Source organism: Engystomops pustulosus, chromosome 10 (assembly GCF_040894005.1).
Source record: "Engystomops pustulosus chromosome 10, aEngPut4.maternal, whole genome shotgun sequence".
Taxonomy (NCBI): Eukaryota; Metazoa; Chordata; class Amphibia; order Anura; family Leptodactylidae; genus Engystomops; species Engystomops pustulosus.
Genome location: NC_092420.1, coordinates 2942672 through 2957328, shown reverse-complemented (window position 1 = coordinate 2957328; position 14657 = coordinate 2942672). Strand labels below are relative to the sequence as shown.

The 14657-nt window shown below is 54.3% G+C and overlaps 2 protein-coding genes across 2 annotated transcripts; both read right to left on the bottom strand.

Moving 5' to 3' along the window:
• Nucleotides 1–764: 764 nt before the first annotated feature.
• On the bottom strand, nt 765–6199 carry LOC140103589 (osteocalcin-like). Its single transcript, XM_072126725.1, has 4 exons — nt 5937–6199; nt 2994–3041; nt 2826–2898; nt 765–2355 (listed from the first exon to the last, which is right to left on the bottom strand). Exons 1-4 carry the CDS (start codon nt 5995–5997, stop codon nt 2226–2228), a joined length of 312 nt encoding a protein of 103 aa, XP_071982826.1. The 5' UTR covers nt 5998–6199; the 3' UTR covers nt 765–2225.
• A 1922-nt stretch (nt 6200–8121) lies between these two features.
• Nucleotides 8122–13906, bottom strand: MGP (matrix Gla protein). Its single transcript, XM_072127232.1, has 5 exons — nt 13753–13906; nt 11803–11900; nt 10767–10802; nt 8862–8928; nt 8122–8391 (listed from the first exon to the last, which is right to left on the bottom strand). The coding sequence occupies exons 2-5, from the start codon at nt 11861–11863 to the stop codon at nt 8250–8252; spliced, it is 306 nt and encodes a 101-aa protein (XP_071983333.1). The 5' UTR covers nt 11864–11900; nt 13753–13906; the 3' UTR covers nt 8122–8249.
• Nucleotides 13907–14657: the final 751 nt, after the last annotated feature.

The window sequence follows — 14657 nt, the reverse complement described above, 5'->3', positions numbered from 1 at the left end:
GTTATCATTAGTCGCCCCCGGACCTCAGTATTGGGCGTCCGCTGCTCTGGTGTCTGGTTGTTATATGCAGGACGGGGACTCAGACGCCATTGTCTGTGATTCCTTAATTAGCAACTTTATTAACAGCAGTAAAATATAAGTTTTTGATTTTGTTACTTATTAAATTGTTCTCATGACAAAATATAAGATATTAGAGTCTTATCTGTGTATTATCACTTATCAGAATTTACTGTGTATAAGAACTTTACACGTTACAGTCTATGAGGATGAGGGGTGACACAAGAGCTTATAGTCTATGAGGATGAGGGGTGACACAAGAGCTTACAGTCTATGAGGATGAGGGGGGACACAAGAGCTTACAGTCTATGAGGATGAGGAGGTGACACAAGAGCTTACAGTCTATGAGGATGAGGAGGTGACACAAGAGCTTACAGTCTATGAGGATGAGGAGAGGACACAAGAGCTTACAGTCTATGAGGATGAGGGGGGACACAAGAGCTTACAGTCTATGAGGATGAGGGGGTGACATAAGAGCTTACAGTCTATGAGGCTGAGGGAGGACACAAGAGCTTACAGTCTATGAGGATGAGGGGGAGACACAAGAGCTTACAGTCTATGAGGATGAGGGGTGACACAAGAGCTTACAGTCTATGAGGATGAGGGGGTGACACAAGAGCTTACAGTCTATGAGGATGAGGGAGGACACAAGAGCTTACAGTCTATGAGGATGAGGGGGAGACACAAGAGCTTACAGTCTATGAGGATGAGGGGTGACACAAGAGCTTACAGTCTATGAGGATGAGGGGGTGACACAAGAGCTTACAGTCTATGAGGATGAGGGAGGACACAAGAGCTTACAGTTTATGAGGATGAGGGGGAGACACAAGAGCTTACAGTCTATGAGGATGAGGGGTGACACAAGAGCTTACAGTCTATGAGGATGAGGGGGTGACACAAGAGCTTACAGTCTATGAGGAGGTGACACAAGAGCTTACAGTCTATGAGGAAGAGGGGAGGACACGAGCTTACAGTCTATGAGGAAGAGGGGAGGACACGAGCTTACAGTCTATGAGGATGAGGGGAGGACACAAGAGCTTACAGTCTATGAGGATGAGGGGAGGACACAAGAGCTTACAGTCTATGAGGATGAGGGAGGACACAAGAGCTTACAGTCTACGAGGATGAGGGAGGACACAAGAGCTTACAGTCTATGAGGATGAGGGGAGACACAAGAGCTTACAGTCTATGAGGATGAGGGGGGGACACAGGAGCTTACAGTCTATGAGGATGAGGGGGGACACAAGAGCTTACAGTCTATGAGGATGAGGGGTGACACAAGAGCTTACAGTCTATGAGGATGAGGGGGTGACACAAGAGCTTACAGTCTATGAGGATGAGGGGTGACACAAGAGCTTACAGTCTATGAGGATGAGGGGGGTGACACAAGAGCTTACAGTCTATGAGGATGAGGGGAGGACACAAGAGCTTACAGTCTATGAGGATGAGGAGGTGACACAAGAGCTTACAGTCTATGAGGATGAGGGGAGACACAAGAGCTTACAGTCTATGAGGATGAGGGGAGACACAAGAGCTTACAGTCTATGAGGATGAGGGGGTGACACAAGAGCTTACAGTCTATGAGGATGAGGGGGGGGACACAAGAGCTTACAGTCTATGAGGATGAGGGGGTGACACAAGAGCTTACAGTCTATGAGGATGAGGGGGGACACAAGAGCTTACAGTCTATGAGGATGAGGGGGGACACAAGAGCTTACAGTCTATGAGGATGAGGGGGTGACACAAGAGCTTACAGTCTATGAGGATGAGGGGGTGACACAAGAGCTTACAGTCTATGAGGGTGAGGGGAGGACACAAGAGCTTACAGTCTATGAGGATGAGGGGAGGACACAAGAGCTTACAGTCTATGAGGATGAGGGGTGACACAAGAGCTTACAGTCTATGAGGATGAGGAGGTGACACAAGAGCTTACAGTCTATGAGGATGAGGGGGTGACACAAGAGCTTACAGTCTATGAGGATGAGGGGGTGACACAAGAGCTTACAGTCTATGAGGATGAGGGGGTGACACAAGAGCTTACAGTCTATGAGGATGAGGGGGGACACAAGAGCTTACAGTCTATGAATTGTGAATATAAGGCATAGCCCGGTGGAGGGGGGGCAGATACAGGGGAAGGCTGGGTCACTCATTGCTCTTCATGTCTTTGTTCACACAGGTCCGAAGTATCTCCTATAGGCTTGATAGAAGCCGACCCACTCTGACAGCTGGTCGCAGGGCCGGTAGTTCTCGCATCGCTCCATTTTTACCTCCAGCGGAGACTTTGCGCGCTGGAAGAATCTGAAATGTGAGAATGAAATGGAGGTAATAATAATGTGATGTCTGCACCGGTGATAACCATAATCTTTATGTATATAGCGCCATCATAATCCGTATCACACCTGACCCCAGGAGCTCACAATCTAATCTCCCTGCACTGCTCCGGCAGAGGGCACCACTTTGCTTTTGGTGCACGTTTACGTGCCACACATTTCTGTCGCTCTCTGCACAATAGATGTGGCGCACGGTCCGACTGAGCACCGGACGCCCCCTTATATCTGTCACATGGCGAATATTGCGGCTGCGATACTAAACGGGCAAATGTGACACAAATGTGGCGCGGACCCTTATTATTTACCTGTACAAGCAAATTACACAAGAAAAAACGTGCAAAGTCCAACAGAAAACTGGCGCAAAGTCCTTAGTGAATGAGCCCCACTCCCCCGACCCCTGACCTCTGCCCCCTGCCTTGCTCCATGTAGCGTCCTCACCTCTCGTAGTAGTCGGACGAGCGCCGCTGCCTCTTGATGACGGCGTTTGCTGAACTCCGGGACATCATCACCTCTGAAAGGGAATGGAAATGGGAATAAGTAAGAGAGGAACGAACGGGTATCCGTGTGCGGAGGGATGTGATTGTACGGGAGGATGATGAGAGTTACCTTCACTATGTAACAACCTCCCTGCCTCGTGTCCTGGAGGGTCATCACCTGCAATTAGGAAAAAAAAAAGGAAACTTCCATGATGTGATAATATTACTTCTTATTTACTGTGTGGTACATGTAGAAAGGCACAAGGAGTTGTGGTGGATGGTGGATACGTGTCTCCGTGGCCTCAGTATTGCCCGTGTCGGGGGCGTTCGGCCTCTGACACTTCTGTTATTTGAGCATCGCTGCAGCTGATCCGGGCCGGGTTTTCTCTGCAGCAGTCACAGCGCTGGGTGTGGTGGCTGCTCCCACGTTCCAGGCCACGGCTTGCAGCCCTATGTAAGGAGAAGGGGGGGGGGGTGGTACCTACCTTTGTGTAGCTCAGTGGATAGCAGAGCCAGAGCTGGGCCTTGCTGTGTGGGGGAGTCTGAGGACTGGAATGGTCCGGTGCTGTGCCTGGTAACATTTATCACCTTATGTTTTCCTGTTATGTTCACCTGAAAGTCGTCTGCCTGGCGCTTCTCTAGAGGCCACAAATACACATGTAACAACGAGATATGGCCTCACGAGGGTGCTAGAGCTCCCTGCATAATATACCAGGAACGTGGTACTGAGCCGCGTATCTAATCCTATCCTGTGTGATACTCAGTACTGAGCCGCGTATCTAATCCTATCATATGTGATACTCAGTACTGAGCCGCGTATCTAATCCTATCATATGTGATACTCAGTACTGAGCCGCGTATCTAATCCTATCCTGTGTGATACTCAGTGCTGAGCTGCGTATCTAATCCTATCCTGTGTGATACTCAGTGCTGAGCCGCGTATCTAATCCTATCATATGCGATACTCAGTACTGAGCCGCGTATCTAATCCTATCCTGTGTGATACTCAGTGCTGAACTGTGTATCTAATCCTATCATATGTGATACTCGGTGCTGAACTGTGTATCTAATCCTATCATATGTGATACTCGGTGCTGAACTGTGTATCTAATCCTATCCTGTGTGATACTCAGTGCTGAACTGTGTATCTAATCCTATCCTGTGTGATACAGTCTGCTGAGCTGTGCATCTAATCCTCTCCTGTGTGATACTGTCTGCTGAGCTGTGTATCTAATCCTATCCTGTGTGATACTGTCTGCTGAGCTGTGTATCTAATCCTATCCTGTGTGATACTGTCTGCTGTGCTGTGTATCTAATCCTATCCTGTGTGATACTCTCTGCTGAGCTGTGTATCTAATCCTATCCTGTGTGATACTCAGTGCTGAACTGTGTATCTAATCCTATCCTGTGTGATACTGTCTGCTGAGCTGTGTATCTAATCCTATCCTGTGTGATACTGCCTGCTGTGCTATGTATCTAATCCTATCCTGTGTGATACTCAGTACTGAGCCGCGTATCTAATCCTATCATATGTGATACTCAGTACTGAGCTGCGTATCTAATCCTATCATATGTGATACTCAGTACTGAGCCGCGTATCTAATCCTATCCTGTGTGATACTCAGTACTGAGCCGCGTATCTAATCCTATCATATGTGATACTCAGTACTGAGCCGCGTATCTAATCCTATCATATGTGATACTCAGTATTGAGCCGCGTATCTAATCCTATCCTGTGTGATACTCAGTGCTGAACTGTGTATCTAATCCTATCCTGTGTGATACTCAGTGCTGAGCCGCGTATCTAATCCTATCCTGTGTGATACTCAGTACTGAGCCGCGTATCTAATCCTATCATATGTGATACTCGGTACTGAGCTGCGTATCTAATCCTATCCTGTGCGATACTCAGTGCTGAGCCGCGTATCTAATCCTATCATATGCGATACTCAGTACTGAGCCGCGTATCTAATCCTATCCTGTGTGATACTCAGTGCTGAACTGTGTATCTAATCCTATCCTGTGTGATACAGTCTGCTGAGCTGGCGTATCAGGACACGTAATGCCATGTATCTCATTGATCTGGCCGTATCACAACTTTCTTTATACTGAGATTCCAGAGATTTCCCGGGGAGAGGAGACTGTACAGGGTGGGGATACAATCTATTACTCTCTGTTATCAGCCATTACATCCCGGGGAGAGGAGACTGTACAGGGGGGATACAATCTATTACTCTCTGTTATCAGCTATTACACCCCGGGGAGAGGAGACTGTACAGGGGGATACAATCTATTACTCTCTGTTATCAGCCATTACACCCCGGGGAGAGGAGACTGTACAGGGGGGGATACAATCTATTACTCTCTGTTATCAGCTATTACACCCCGGGGAGAGGAGACTGTACAGGGGGGGGATACAATCTATTACTCTCTGTTATCAGCCATTACATCCCGGGGAGAGGAGACTGTACAGGGGGATACAATCTATTACTCTCTGTTATCAGCCATTACATCCCGGGGAGAGGAGACTGTACAGGGGGATACAATCTATTACTCTCTGTTATCAGCCATTACACCCCGGGGGGAGGAGACTGTACAGGGGGGGGGATACAATCTATTACTCTCTGTTATCAGCCATTACACCCCGGGGAGAGGAGACTGTACAGGGGGGGGGATACAATCTATTACTCTCTGTTATCAGCCATTACATCCCGGGGAGAGGAGACTGTACAGGGGGATACAATCTATTACTCTCTGTTATCAGCCATTACATCCCGGGGAGAGGAGACTGTACAGGGGGATACAATCTATTACTCTCTGTTATCAGCCATTACACCCCGGGGGGAGGAGACTGTACAGGGGGGGGGATACAATCTATTACTCTCTGTTATCAGCCATTACACCCCGGGGAGAGGAGACTGTACAGGGGGGGGGATACAATCTATTACTCTCTGTTATCAGCCATTACATCCCGGGGAGAGGAGACTGTACAGGGGGATACAATCTATTACTCTCTGTTATCAGCCATTACACCCCGGGGGGAGGAGACACTCTGGCTCTGTTATATCCTCACCTTCCAGGCCCTGGCACCCGGCCATCACCCCCAGCAGTGTGAGGACTATCAGTGTCCTCATGGTGATCTGCGTGTCCTGCGTCCTCCTTATCTCGCTCCTGTCTTCTCTCTATCACGGCGTCTTATATAATAGGGGCTTTTATTCTCTGTTTCCCCTGCCAAATTCTTTGGGTGTCGGCTCATTCTTGGACGGGGATCTGGAAATGGAGCCTATCAGACTCCAGAGTCACAATGTCACCGGGTCCCTGATGATGGCGCTCCCCCCCCCCTCCTCCAGACTCCTCTGTCCTCCTCCTCCTCCTCGTCCTCCTCCTCCAGACCCCTCTGTCCTCGTCGTCCTCCTCCTCCAGACCCCTCTGTCCTCGTCGTCGTCCTCCTCCTCCTCCAGACCCCTCTGTCCTCGTCGTCGTCCTCCTCCTCCTCCAGACCCCTCTGTCCTCGTCGTCGTCCTCCTCCTCCAGACCCCTCTGTCCTCGTCCTCCTCCTCCTCCTCCAGACCCCTCTGTCCTCGTCCTCCTCCTCCTCCTCCAGACCCCTCTGTCCTCGTCGTCCTCCTCCTCCTCCAGACCCCTCTGTCCTCGTCGTCCTCCTCCTCCTCCAGACCCCTCTGTCCTCGTCCTCCTCCTCCTTCTCCAGACCCCTCTGTCCTCGTCCTCCTCCTCCTTCTCCAGACCCCTCTGTCCTCGTCCTCCTCCTCCTTCTCCAGACCCCTCTGTCCTCGTCCTCCTCCTCCTCCTCCTCCAGACCCCTCTGTCCTCGTCCTCCTCCAGACCCCTCTATCCTCGTCCTCCTCCAGACCCCTCTACCCTCGTCCTCCTCCTCCAGACCCCTCTGTCCTCGTCGTCCTCCTCCTCCAGACCCCTCTGTCCTCCTCCTCCAGACCCCTCTGTCCTCGTCCTCCTCCTCCTCCAGACCCCTCTACCCTCGTCCTCCTCCTCCTCCAGACCCCTCTGTCCTCGTCGTCCTCGTCGTCCTCCAGACCCCTCTGTCCTCGTCGTCCTCCTCCTCCTCCAGACCCCTCTGTCCTCGTCGTCGTCCTCCTCCTCCTCCTCCTCCAGACCCCTCTGTCCACTCCCAGGTGACACAGGACACAGCTCCGCATACAGAAAGCTGAACTTTTATCTAACTTATCTTTTTTTCCGAAAAAATCCATTTTTACTTTAAAACGCTCTGGTAATGTGCACTCTATATGGGGGAGGCAGATAAAGGGCTCCTGATGACAGGTTCCCTATCAGCAGCACAGAGTATTTCAGGACTGAACCTGTTGTGATGAAGGATTAACCCTCTTGTCAGGGGTCGGCGCCATGTGACAGGGGACACCGGGTACAAAGCAGCTTTTTATTTTTGGCAACAAGATTTTCCATCCAAGCCGAAAGCAATCACTGAGCCCCATAGAGAGAGACCCCAGAACCCCCCGCCAGACCCCCACAGATATACAACCATAGAGAGAGAGCAGGTAGTGTGCCCCGGGCCCCCAGAACCCCCCGCCCCACCCCCACCCCACAGATATACAACCATAGAGAGAGAGCAGGTAGTGTGCCCCGGACCCCCAGAACCCCCAGCCAGACCCCCACAGATATACAACCATAGAGAGAGAGCAGGTAGTGTGCCCCGGGCCCCCAGAACCCCCCGCCAGACCCCCACAGATATACAACCATAGAGAGAGAGCAGGTAGTGTGCCCCGGGCCCCCAGAACCCCCCGCCAGACCCCCACAGATATACAACCATAGAGAGAGAGCAGGTAGTGTGCCCCGGACCCCCAGAACCCCCCGCCAGACCCCCACAGATATACAACCATAGAGAGAGAGCAGGTAGTGTGCCCCGGACCCCCAGAACCCCCCGCCAGACCCCCACAGATATATAACCATAGAGAGAGAGCAGGTAGTGTGCCCCGGACCCCCAGAACCCCCCGCCAGACCCCCACAGATATACAACCATAGAGAGAGAGCAGGTAGTGTGCCCCGGACCCCCAGAACCCCCCGCCAGACCCCCACAGATATACAGCCATAGAGAGAGAGCAGGTAGTGTGCCCCGGACCCCCAGAACCCCCCGCCAGACCCCCACCCCACAGATATACAACCATAGAGAGAGAGCAGGTAGTGTGCCCCGGACCCCCAGAAGCCCCCACAGATATACAACCATAGAGAGAGAGCAGGTAGTGTGCCCCGGACCCCCAGAACCCCCGCCAGACCCCCACAGATATATAACCAGAGATGAAAAGTGCTTATTATAAGGTGCAGACCATAAACAGAACAATGGAGGGCGATGTGTAACGCAGGGGCCTCGCCATCGCCTCCTGACTGCGCCGAGACGCTACTTCTCGCCATTGCGCTTTCCGAAGTATCTCTTGTACGCAGCGACCCATCCGTGTCTCATGGCGTAGCGGTCGCAGGGGTTGTACTCCTCACAGGTCTCGCGCTGGCGTTCCCGGACACTCTTAGGACGCTCACGGACTCTATGGGAACAGGAAGGTACATCAGAAGTAAGAAGACACAAGTCACAGCCAAAGCTGCAAAATTCTATCATTTATTTTAATAAAAAGCAAACAAAATAAAGATGAGACCTAGTAAATGGAATCCTCACACTGCTGTTCTCTGTGCCTCTAGAGATGTGTAATAGTACAATTACTTGTCTGTGCCCCTCCTCTCTCTCCGCGCGGCTCCCCTTCTCTATCTCTATCTGCGCCCCCCCCCCCTCCTCTCTCCGCGCGGCCCCCCTTCTCTATCTCTATCTGCGCCCCCCCCCCCCCTCCTCTCTCCGCGCGGCCCCCCTTCTCTATCTCTATCTGCGCCCCCTCCTCTCTCCGCGCGGCCCCCCTTCTCTATCTCTATCTGCGCCCCCCCCCCCTCCTCTCTCCGCGCGGCCCCCCTTCTCTATCTCTATCTGCGCGGCCCCGCTCCTATGTGTTCTCTCCCCTCTCCTCACCTCTGGTTCGCTCTAATATTCTGGGAGGGCATGAATGAATTGGCTCGTCTTGAGTTAACAAACGGATCTGCAGATAAAAAAAAAAAATCATTTATGAAAAAGAGACAGAGGAGGTGCGGGGGGGTACGGCAGAGAAGGTGCAGAGGAGGTGCGGGGGGGGTACGGCAGAGAAGGTGCAGAGGAGGTGCGGAGGGTACGGCAGAGAAGGTGCAGAGGAGGTGCGGGGGGGTACGGCAGAGAAGGTGCAGAGGAGGTGCGGGGGGGTACGGCAGAGAAGGTGCAGAGGAGGTGCGGAGGGTACGGCAGAGAAGGTGCAGAGGAGGTGCGGAGGGTACGGCAGAGAAGGTGCAGAGGAGGTGCAGAGGTACGGCAGAGAAGGTGCAGAGGAGGTGGCGGGGGGTACGGCAGAGAAGGTGCAGAGGAGGTGCGGGGGGGTACGGCAGAGAAGGTGCAGAGGAGGTGCGGAGGGTACGGCAGAGGAGGTGCGGAGGGTACGGCAGAGGAGGTGGCGGGGGGTACGGCAGAGGAGGTGCAGAGGAGGTGGTGGGGGGTACGGCAGAGGAGGTGGCGGGGGGTACGGCAGAGAAGGTGCAGAGGAGGTGGCGGGGGGTACGGCAGAGAAGGTGCAGAGGAGGTGGCGGGGGGTACGGCAGAGAAGGTGCAGAGGAGGTGCAGAGATACGGCAGAGGAGGTGGTGGGGGGTACGGCAGAGAAGGTGCAGAGGAGGTGGCGGGGGGTACGGCAGAGGAGGTGGCGGGGGGTACGGCAGAGAAGGTGCAGAGGTACGGCAGAGGAGGTGCAGAGGAGGTGGCGGGGGGTACGGCAGAGAAGGTGCAGAGGTACGGCAGAGAAGGTGCAGAGGAGGTGGCGGGGGGTACGGCAGAGAAGGTGCAGAGGTACGGCAGAGAAGGTGCAGAGGAGGTGGCGGGGGGTACGGCAGAGAAGGTGCAGAGGAGGTGGCGGGGGGTACGGCAGAGAAGGTGCAGAGGAGGTGGCGGGGGGTACGGCAGAGAAGGTGCAGAGGAGGTGCAGAGATACGGCAGAGGAGGTGGTGGGGGGTACGGCAGAGAAGGTGCAGAGGAGGTGGCGGGGGGTACGGCAGAGAAGGTGCAGAGGTACGGCAGAGGAGGTGCAGAGGAGGTGGCGGGGGGTACGGCAGAGAAGGTGCAGAGGTACGGCAGAGAAGGTGCAGAGGAGGTGGCGGGGGGTACGGCAGAGAAGGTGCAGAGGTACGGCAAAGGAGGTGCAGAGGAGGTGGCGGGGGGTACGGCAGAGAAGGTGCAGAGGAGGTGGCGGGGGGTACGGCAGAGAAGGTGCAGAGGAGGTGGCGGGGGGTACGGTAGAGAAGGTGCAGAGGTACGGCAGAGAAGGTGCAGAGGAGGTGGCGGGGGGTACGGCAGAGAAGGTGCAGAGGAGGTGGCGGGGGGTACGGCAGAGAAGGTGCAGAGGTACGGCAGAGAAGGTGCAGAGGAGGTGGCGGGGGGTACGGCAGAGAAGGTGCAGAGGAGGTGGCGGGGGGTACGGCAGAGAAGGTGCAGAGGTACGGCAGAGAAGGTGCAGAGGAGGTGGCGGGGGGTACGGCAGAGAAGGTGCAGAGGTACGGCAGAGAAGGTGCAGAGGAGGTGGCGGGGGGTACGGCAGAGAAGGTGCAGAGGTACGGCAGAGAAGGTGCAGAGGAGGTGGCGGGGGGTACGGCAGAGAAGGTGCAGAGGCACGGCAGAGGAGGTGGCGGGGGGTACGGCAGAGGAGGTGGCGGGGGGGTACGGCAGAGAAGGTGCAGAGGTACGGCAGAGGAGGTGGCGGGGGGTACGGCAGAGGTACGGCAGAGGAGGTGGCGGGGGGTACAACAGAGGTGCCGGTACAGAGGAGGGCAGTATTGTCGTCCCCTCTTCCCATGGTTCTTACCGTATCTCTCATAGGACTCGTGGCTTTCATATGAGTCTGAGAAAAAGACAAAACCAGCGTCACTATAGGAAGGTCCCGTACCCCCCCCCTCCCTGTGTATAGCGGCCTGTACCCCCCCCCCCCCCTCCCTGTGTATAGCGGCCTGTACCCCCCCCCTGTGTATAGCGGCCTGTACCCCCCCCCTCCCTGTGTATAGCGGCCTGTACCCCCCCCCCCTCCCTGTGTATAGCGGCCCGTACACCCCCCCCCCCTCCCTGTGTATAGCGGCCTGTACCCCCCCCCCTGTGTATAGCGACCTGTACCCCCCCCCCCCCGTGTATAGCGGCCTGTACCCCCCCCCCCCCTGTGTATAGCGGCCCGTACCCCCCCCCCTCCCTGTGTATAGCGGCCCGTACACCCCCCCCCCCTCCCTGTGTATAGCGGCCCCTTCCCCCCTCCCCTGTGTATAGCGGCCTGTACCCCCCCCCCCTGTGTATAGTGGCCTGTACCCCCCCCCTCCCCCTGTGTATAGTGGCCTGTACCCCCCCCCCCGTGTATAGCGGCCCCTTCCCCCCTCCCCTGTGTATAGCGGCCTGTACCCCCCCCCCCCTCCCTGTGTATAGCGGCCCCTTCCCCCCTCCCCCTGTGTATAGCGGCCTGTACCCCCCCCCCCCTCCCTGTGTATAGCGGCCTGTACCCCCCCCCTCCCTGTGTATAGCGGCCTGTACCCCCCCCCTCCCTGTGTATAGCGGCCTGTACCCCCCCCCTCCCTGTGTATAGCGGCCTGTACCCCCCCTCCCCCTGTGTATAGCGGCCTGTACCCCCTCCCCCTGTGTATAGCGGCCCCTTCCCCCCTCCCCCTGTGTATAGCGGCCCCTTCCCCCCTCCCCCTGTGTATAGCGGCCTGTACCCCCCCCCCCCCTGTGTATAGCGGCCCCTTCCCCCCTCCCCTGTGTATAGCGGCCTGTACCCCCCCCCCTGTGTATAGCGGCCCCTTCCCCCCTCCCCTGTGTAAAGCGGCCTGTACCCCCCCTGTATATAGCAGACTGTTCTGTACCATACGCGAGGGCGATCGCCGCGGCCAGCGCCACCACCAGGACTCCTGCCAGGACCTTCATGCTGAGCCTCTTCTGTCTGTTCCTCTTCTCGCTTGTGCTGCACATGTAATAAAGCAGAGTTACTATAAATCCAGCACCTGGGGCGGGCGCTGCCAGGAATGCGGAGAGTTATGCGCTGGCGCAGGCGGCACCAGCAAAAGGGGAAAATACTGCGAAATATGAAATGTGGGGGGACTACAACTCCCAGCAGCCCCTGACATGCCAGGAGCTCACTACCTCTGCTTGCTGTCATATGAATACTATATACTATACACATCATAATATCAGGTCACACATGAGGCTCTTGTATCTACAACTTTCTAGGATCTTTTCCCTTTCAGTTCTCCGCCGGGGCATGTAACCACTGAGCCAACACTTCAGGCTATTCATCTGGGCGACACTTACTGACAATACAGTTACTACAATGAGGCTTTTAACCACTGAGCCAGCTTCACATACTGATAAACGATTCCCAATATAAATAGCTCTGAAACTGACAATACCTCGGGCATTTAACCACTGAGCCTGTTCTCCTATAACACTGCACACAGCAATCATTATAGACATAAGAATCATAAAATAATCAACCCTTATCATAAAGTGTCCAAAGCTCCTGGTGCATGTGACCACTGAGCCAGGATCTGATAGTAATGTCAGGCAGTGTATATACTCAGTCCTGCTCCTGGTGCATGTAACCACTGAGCCAGGATCTGATAGTAATATCAGGCAGTGTATATACTCAGTCCTGCTCCTGGTGCATGTGACCACTGAGCCAGGATCTGATAGTAATGTCAGGCAGTGTATATACTCAGTCCTGCTCCTGGTGCATGTGACCACTGAGCCAGGATCTGATAGTAATGTCGGGCAGTGTATATACTCAGTCCTGCTCCTGGTGCATGTAACCACTGAGCCAGGATCTGATAGTAATATCAGGCAGTGTATATACTCAGTCCTGCTCCTGGTGCATGTGACCACTGAGCCAGGATCTGATAGTAATGTCAGACAGTGTATATACTCAGTCCTGCTCCTGGAGCATGTAACCACTGAGCCAGGATCTGATAGTAATGTCAGGCAGTGTATATACTCAGTCCTGCTCCTGGAGCATGTGACCACTGAGCCAGGATCTGATTGCAATGTCAGGCACTGTATATACTAGGTCCTGGTGCATGTAACCACTGAGCCATGATCTGATAGTAATGTCAGGCAGTGTATATACTCAGTCCTGCTCCTGGTGCATGTGACCACTGAGCCAGGATCTGATAGTAATGTCAGGCAGTGTATATACTCAGTCCTGCTCCTGGAGCATGTAACCACTGAGCCAGGATCTGATAGTAATGTCAGGCAGTGTATATACTCAGTCCTGCTCCTGGAGCATGTGACCACTGAGCCAGGATCTGATAGTAATGTCATGCAGTGTATATACTCAGTCCTGCTCCTGGTGCATGTGACCACTGAGCCAGGATCTGATAGTAATGTCAGGCAGTGTATATACTCAGTCCTGCTCCTGGAGCATGTGACCACTGAGCCAGGATCTGATAGTAATGTCATGCAGTGTATATACTCAGTCCTGCTCCTGGTGCATGTGACCACTGAGCCAGGATCTGATAGTAATGTCAGGCAGTGTATATACTCAGTCCTGCTCCTGGAGCATGTAACCACTGAGCCAGGATCTGATAGTAATGTCAGGCAGTGTATATACTCAGCCCTGCTCCTGGTGCATGTGACCACTGAGCCAGGATCTGATAGTAATGTCAGGCAGTGTATATACTCAGTCCTGCTCCTGGTGCATGTGACCACTGAGCCAGGATCTGATAGTAATGTCAGGCAGTGTATATACTCAGTCCTGCTCCTGGAGCATGTAACCACTGAGCCATGATCTGATAGTAATGTCAGGCAGTGTATATACTCACGACTCTTGGTCTTCGCTGGGACTGGTGAGCAGATGGCCGGGTGAGAGCGTTATATATCCTCCTCCTCCTCCAGCCCCTTTAATGTTTTCCTCCCCCGTTTTAGGGGCTTTACACGTCCTTCCCCACTGGAGGAAATATCAGACCGCACTCGGGGCATAAACCACATGATTCCTAATTGTCCACAGACCACGAGGATGACATAAGGGGGGTCCGGGGGGCGAAGGTGGCGGAAATGTCTGGTGCTCACAGGTTCCTAAGACTGAAGAATTTCCTAAAATCCCATTTTCTGTAAATTTAAAGGGGCAGTCCATGTAATACATGATAAAGAGGCAGGGGGCGGGGCTGTGACTACTTCTCACACAGTATATACAGGCAGGGGGCGGGGCTGTGACTACTTCTCACACAGTATATACAGGCAGGGGGCGGGGCTGTGACTACTTCTCACACAGTATATACAGGCAGGGGGCGGGGCTGTGACTACTTCTCACACAGTATATACAGGCAGGGGGCGGGGCTGTGACTACCTCTCACACAGGATATACAGGCAGGGGGCGGGGCTGTGACTACCTCTCACACAGGATATACAGACAGGGGGAGGGGCTGTGACTACCTCTCACACAGGATATACAGGCAGGGGGCGGGGCTGTGACTACTTCTCACACAGTATATACAGGTAGGGGGCGGGGCTGTGACTACCTCTCACACAGGATATACAGACAGGGGGCGGGGCTGTGACTACCTCTCACACAGGATATACAGGCAGGGGGCGGGGCTGTGACCACCTCTCACACAGGATATACAGGCAGGAGGCGGGGCTGTGACTACCTCACACAGGATATACAGGCAGGGGGCGGGGCTGTGACCACCTCTCACACAGGATATACAGACAGGAGGCGGGGCTGTGA